This window comes from Diuraphis noxia, unplaced genomic scaffold, assembly GCF_037042655.1.
Source record: "Diuraphis noxia isolate RWA-SAM2 unplaced genomic scaffold, SU_Dnox_SAM2 contig0002, whole genome shotgun sequence".
Classification (NCBI taxonomy): Eukaryota; Metazoa; Arthropoda; class Insecta; order Hemiptera; family Aphididae; genus Diuraphis; species Diuraphis noxia.
The window spans coordinates 65,218,257-65,225,886 of NW_028301712.1; the positions used below are offsets into that span (position 1 = coordinate 65,218,257).

Genomic DNA, 7,630 nt, shown 5'->3' on the forward strand with positions numbered 1-7,630 from the left:
TACGTATACGTATGTCTATTTTTATATGGCCTGGCGAAATTTCAAAATGGCCTGTTTGAAATTTCGCACACCCGAAAAAAAACCTGAAATGGCCCCCCTGACCGAGATACTGGAGGTAATAAACTATTAATCATATTATTATTTATTTTATTGGAGCAAAATAGTTGTTATATTCATTATTCTTACTCTATGTTATAAACTTATAAATACAGTGTTGAAAGCATAACTATGTTAAACAAAAATTTATTTATAATTTTGATAAGCAAAAAGATTTCTGTGATAATTTAAAATTAATTGTTGATCAACATATTAATTATTAATCCATGTTTATATTATAAAAAATAACCAAGCAAAATTAAAAAGTTATTCTTCTATTAAAACTAATAAAAGTTTTTAAAATATACAAATTATATACTTTAATAACAATATTATATACCTCAAATATGCATCAATATGCGAAATTAAATATGTTTATGAAATCATAAATATAAGTTGATAAATATATAAATATAAGCTTGATTTGAAAATCCCACACTTCTTGAGCATACACTCAATATGATTATGGATATGTAAACAAATTTACAATATTACGATTTTCAATTTTGGTCTCTAGAATTGAATAATAATTTTTCATTTAATATTTAATATTTTTTTAATTTAATTAATAATTTAATAATGTTTAAATTATAGCAAATACTATAAATATTAAATATTTAAGTATTTGATTATCGCTGCATTTGATTTTATTGTTCTGTGATTATAGGCAAAATGTTCTTATCACTAAATTATTATGACAAAATATGACCACGGTTTAAGATATCTTAAACCGTGATTATGACGTTTATTCTTTGCATCAAGAGTTTATACACACTACACAGATATAGATAATAAACTCAATTTTGAAAGAAATTTCTTTTTAAAACTAAGAATAACGGTTAGTTATTTTGAGTTAATAAAAAAATTTTATTCGTGAGTGCATGAAACTTTTATAGTTTATTATTTCATACTTTATACACCCATTGAAATTTCCAAATGTAATTTTTTGACAATAACTATAATTTAACTTAATAGTTAATTGTATGTTGATCCCAAATAGTAAAATAAATATACTTAGTAATATTTGAGGCTAAAAGACCATCTTCACTCAAAATTGTTTTACAATTATATAATTTATTTCTAAAAAGAAATATTTTAAAATAATATTATTAAGTCCCTCCAAGCCCCCCTAGTTGCACCTATGCTAGGAACTGCTTCGTCATCTAATCTAAAATTTTGTAAAAGAAATAATATTTTTATTTTCTGTAGTTTAATTCTATTGTCACATGAATTAGTTCACCAAAATGCATTGAAAGTACTCATCAATTCAGTTCATCACTAATATTAGTAATATTGTTGGTGCCCTTTTTAAAGATGGCGGCTTGATTAGTATCTGACTTCACTATTTTATATTTTTATCACAGTTAGCAATCTAGTTTATTATCTATATCTGTGAGTTTATACCATAGACCTTTTATAGACCTTTAAAAGGTCTATGGTTTATACCTTAGATCATATAGTAAATGACATAGACCTGGTAATAGATAATATATTATAATAGACCTGCTATGGTAAATGATCTAAGGTTTATACATATTCCCGATGGTCCCTATGGTTCTTTGCTGAAATATTCATGTTTATTCCGTGATAATAGTTTGGTGATAACTGATAGCCGATAATAACAACATTAATCTCGAATCTTGATTGCCTATTAGTTATTAGTTTATTACTTATTTCTTATATTTCTAATTCTAACCCAAGCATTGTCTTATTCTGTGACTAAGTTTCATTTTTATTATTGTATCTTTACTTTATTAAAATTTATTTTGTCTATGAATTTATGTCTTAAAAACGTCGATACTTGAACACAACTATTACGAAGTTTCCTGTAATTAGAAATGGCTGGGTGTTCTAGGGACAGTCAAAATCTCGATTTTGATAGTATACAAACCAATTTTCAGGTAAATTATCATTTTCCCATTTGAGTGGCTTTTAAATAAAGTATAATACCAATTTTTATGCTTACGATATAGAGGTCATCTTGTTGTTATGTGTGCAATGGTTATTATGGATCATGTTTTGATGAACAAATTTGTCAAACATGTCATCTGTTTCTTTTTTCTGAAGAGCTCACACAAGCTGTACAAGAAGACGTCCATAACACAATGGTAATAAAGTTGATTACAAAACATTATTCATTAATGAGAAATACAAATTAAATGTGTGTGAGTGTTTTGTCCGCAACAACTTAAGTATGATACTGTTTCTTGCTCAAAATATATTATTTATGTACAATACAGTAATTTCATGTCAACATTTGTTCTAACTATTTTTAGTTATTGTAAATACCACAGAGAAAAGGTTCCCAAACTTTTACGACCATACTTGAAAAAAAGTTTCATGTTTTTAGCAATATTATACTATTACAGTAACTGGACTACTAACTATTAAGTATTATTTTAGTGAATTTTTTTTCAACTAAAATATCAAATAGTTTTCTCTATATCAGGGGTGGCCACTAAGACTCTCACTTACTACTTTTAAGATTAGAGTGAATTCACTATCATCAAACTTTATGTTAAGATCATTATTTATTTCACTACATTAAATTTATTATGGTATTTTAATTTTATGCAATTTTTAAGCATTTTTGAAGTATAATAATTTTCTTTTTCATAATTTACATAAATATTAGAATATTATAATATGACCAATGTAGCGGCACAGGCAATGTTCTTTATTTAAAATTTGATTATAGGTATCTATAGTACTAAACTGAAAGTAAATACTTAGGTTTGATTTTGCCGAATATAAATTTTGTATCTTGTGCTTAGGTCAAATAAAAAGAATAAAGGTTGTATGGATTTTTGGTGAGAGAAATTCTCATAATTCATTAAGTTATTATCTTATTATTTTTAGTTAATATTTTTCAAAATTTTAAATGAATGTGTTATTGTAATTTAAGGGAGTTGAGGATGGTGATAGTGGAAATGATGAACCAGCTGATATATTTTACAATGGCTTCCAACGACCTGTTCAAGATGTACCACTTGACGCACGTGAACAAGTTGCTCCATCACAAGATCTTGCACGGCGACTCCAGTTACTATCAGAATCATCAGCTCTGCGCTCTCAGCCTTTTGATGATGATAGCGATTATTTCCAAGAACTTCCTCCAGAAGGTATATTTTTTATAATCTATATCCTTTCTGTAATATTTATTTATATAATAATGTTATACATTTTATCATTTTTAACACAGTGTTATTGACTGTATTTTCGTATTTGGATGACTTCAGCTTATGGTGTGTAAGTAAGGTATGTACACGTTGGAACCAATTGTTACGTTCACATATTCCACAGACATGGCGTAGGTTTGTTGTTAATTGTTGGCCTCTTTACCAACCATTAAAACCTGTTGATGATTGGCTTTCAGTTAGCTCAGCTTTGTGAGTATAGCAATTTGTTCTGTTGATCAAATAAATAATAAAAATAATAAATTATCCTTAATAAATGTTTATTTATTTAATTTGATAGATTTAGCAGTTCATCATGCTTATTATGTATACGTCGAATGTATTATCGACCACATGCTGAATGTCAAGAAAATTCTTGGAGAAGAAGACGATTACGACATGAAGTCAAAAGTACTATTTTTATGTATTAAAATAAAGTTTTTTATATCTAGAACATATATATATGCAGTTGGAATGATAAAAGAAAAAATACTGTTGATAAAATACTATAATCATAAATTATTCATTATTTAAAAGGACAATTTTACTCACGCATGTATTGTCTTTGTAGGAGATTAACAAATTTATAACATGGCAAAAACTGTTTAGTGCAGGATAGTACCTCTCAGGCTACAGTGATAGTTAAGATTTTAAATTGATATGCAATATAAATGTACTCCATTCAAGTTAATTTGACGCTACACAATTATTATATTTGTTGTTTTTGTCTTACAAGTGTCTAACATAGTAAATTTACGCATAGCAGATCATGTTTAATTCTGTTAATTTAAAAATTAGAGAACATTTACCTGTTATAAACTTTATAGTAAGAAGATTATTTGTGTTTCTATGTGGATTTTTTACAATAACTTAGTTTTTAAATGAGTTATTACTTTATTAGCATTTTTAATTTACGCTTTTTATATACTTGTAACTTGCTACAAAATTGAACCATCATAAAATACCCACATACAAACACAGATAATGTTCTTAATATCAAGTTCCATAATAGATCGATTCACTCTAACTTTTAAATTAATGGAGTTAAACGTGATCTGCTGAGTGTAAATTTGCTATATTATGCACTTTGTAAAACTGAAACAACAAACACCAGTGTTACATCCTTTTAAGAAACATTGGGGTTCTGAATTATGTGCAGGGGCATGGCATTACTACAAGGCGGGTATACAGATAATTGACACTGTGTAGGGGTAAAAAGCAGGTGCTCCCTGACTGTGCCGATGACTGATCGTTGCCAACCTTGTTTCTTAAGTTGAACAGGGTATAGTTAAAATCATCATCTATGAAATATCGTTTTTATTTTTTTAATATCACTTATACAAAACAATTTTATTGTTTAAAAATCAATTATTTTTGTGTATTTCAAATTAAAATAACTTTTTTTTAGTTCAGATCTTAAAAAGTAAAAACAGCATTTCATAGTCAGTTCTTTTTGTGGCGAAAATGTTGTTTCTTAGTTATGATCGTAGTTTTCTTAGTTATTTCTTGCGCTAAGCAGTTAATGGTATGTTTTAAATTTGTACAACTGAGATTTTTTTTAAAAATTTATTTGGTCATAAACATTTGTAAATATGTGTAGCATAAAATATGTGAATTCATTAAAATTATAACACATAATAATTTTATACAATGAAATTTATCATAGTTCTTAAAATCTAACTATTAATCATTTGAAATTTAACACATTAAAGCAATAAGTATTGTACAAAAATACAATGGTTTATTTCAAAGCTTTGACTTATGTTAAGATGCTATTTTGTTAATCATGTTAATACAGTGGTTCTCAAGCTTTTTTGGTTCACGGCACATCATTATATAGGGTGATTCTTTTATCTAACAACACTCATTATTTAAAAAAGTATTGACTTTTTTCAAAATATTTTTTTACATAGTTTCAAGTTGTTAAAAAACCAACGCTTTTATTAAAAAATTATATTTTTAAATATTTTTTATCCTTATCATTTTTTATGCTTTTTACTTTTTTGAATGGCAACATACTTTTTTAATTTCATATTCCAAAGCAAGCAGAATATTTTTCTAAAAATGTTGATACATAAAAATCGAATTTAGGACGAGTAGTTTATGAGTTATAAGTATTTTAAGTTTAGACAAGCGGAGTAGTGGACAAACATTTTGCGGGGTAACCCGATACCACTCCATTCTGCCAATCTAAACTTTAAATACCTATAACTCATAAACTACTAGCGCTAAATTCGAAATTTTAACTTAATAATTAATAAAAAAAATAACTATTAATTTATAAAATGTTAAGTATAGGTTACCATTTGAAAATCAAAAGTTGATAGTGGTTTATCTAATAAATATAAGGGTGAAAAATATTTTTAAAAAAACAATCCAAGAAGAGTGTAAATCTACAATTTTGAAAAAAAAAAATTTGAAAAAAGTCAATACTTTTTTAAATAATGAGTGTTGTTTGATAAAAGAATCACCCTGTATATTACAAATTTTCGCGGCACACTCAACACAAATGTAATGAAATAAATTACTGTTTTCAATATTTTTACCAGTATAATTACAAATATCAGAAACTTCTTGCGGCACACCTAGTCGATCTCTCGGCACAGTATTGTGCCCGCAGCACACTGGTTGAGAACCACTGTGTTAACATGTTATTTATGTTATATATATTTTACTAATTTATGATTTTATTAACTATGGATTTTATTGTTTTAGTAGACTGACCTGTTACCAATTGTTATCCTCCTTACAGTCTTTATTTGTTAATATATGCCCATATAAATTAATTCTACATTGATAGAGGGAACCGTTCATGTTTCTGCTTATCAAAACTATGACTTTCTGACAATTATAAGAATCTTCAAACCATTCTACTATTCAATAAAATTAAATAAGTTCATAATTTAAAATTTCCAATACAATATCAAGTGCATCGTCAAGATCTAGTATAGAAATAAAATGTTGCATTTGTATTATTTTTATATAAATGGAAAATATGCTATTTATACATATTTACATACTATTTTTTTTTACCCGAGACATATTTATAATTTTCTTGTACATACCAATATTAATATAACTAGAATACTTGTCCATACTATAATGTAACTACTGAGTTAACTATTCAATGAGATACACTTGTGTTTCGTTATAATATTACAAATAAAAAGAACTTTTGTCATTGCAGGTATTTTTATTTTATTGATGAAGTGTCTTACCCCAAATTTGATATTGTTATATATAAAATAAATATTACTGTTATATTTTTATTCAGATTTAAAGACTGATCCACCTGAAGGTATTAGAGCAATATCTCTAGACAATCATTGGTGTCACTGGCAAGCCACAATTTTAGGACCAGCTGGTAGTCCATTTGAAGGAGGGAAATTTTTTCTGTATATACAAATACCTTATGGGTAAGTTGAGGTAATCTTATTGAATTATTATTCAAAATAACTTGTAATTTTAATTGTTATTTTTGTTAGCTATCCAATGACTCCTCCAGTGGTCAGATTTTTAACTAAAATATTTCACCCTAATATTTCTCGTCATGGAGACATAGGATTAGATTCACTTCATTATAATTGGAGCTTAGCATTAACTATTGCTAAAGTATTGATTTCTATTCAGTCGCTTTTAACTGATCCATTTTGTGATGTATGCATGGAACCTGACATTGCACGTCTATACAAAAATGATCGACATACATACAATAATATTGCACGATATTGGACTCATCGATTTGCTATGAATGATATATTAACTTGGACTAATTAAGTAATTTTTTTTCACTCTTATCAAACATAAAGATCTGGTTGCCAATTACCTTAGTTACATTTTGAACATAAGTTGTAAAACAGTGTTAAATAAAGTAACACTAAACTTTAAGAAAGGATAAATATCAGTAATGTAATATCTTATAACCGTGTGAAAAATATATGTTTTTTTATGGCTAATATTAGATTTGAGTTTGTTATAATTTTTATTTAAAGCCCAATTTATATGTATTAACTAATATACTATAAATTAAAATATTGTTAAATATAAATAAAATAGCCTTAAATATATTAATATGACTTAAATAAATTAAGTCACAATTAAAGTTCAACTACATCTTAACTTGTGTAATGTATGAAAGATACAAAGTTTAATAATTTTTGTTTTGTGATGATATATTTTAATTTTTAATAAATATTTTGTATAAACTTCATTGTTATGTGAATTTATTGTAAATGATTGTTAGAAGTTAATAGTTTTTAATTATCTATGCAAGTTCCTTTTCCAAAACTCACTTCTTTAACATGAATCAATTCTATTATTGAAACATTATTAATAAATGATAATATTATGTCATTCAT

General features: G+C 26.2%; 1 protein-coding gene across 1 annotated transcript; it reads left to right on the top strand.

Annotated features, from left to right (window-relative positions):
* Nucleotides 1–1,537: 1,537 nt before the first annotated feature.
* On the top strand, nt 1,538–7,482 carry morgue (modifier of rpr and grim, ubiquitously expressed). The gene is made up of 7 exons (XM_015515606.2): nt 1,538–1,997; nt 2,070–2,204; nt 3,002–3,218; nt 3,299–3,485; nt 3,574–3,683; nt 6,547–6,688; nt 6,758–7,482. The coding sequence occupies exons 1-7, from the start codon at nt 1,935–1,937 to the stop codon at nt 7,047–7,049; spliced, it is 1,146 nt and encodes a 381-aa protein (XP_015371092.1). The 5' UTR covers nt 1,538–1,934; the 3' UTR covers nt 7,050–7,482.
* Nucleotides 7,483–7,630: the final 148 nt, after the last annotated feature.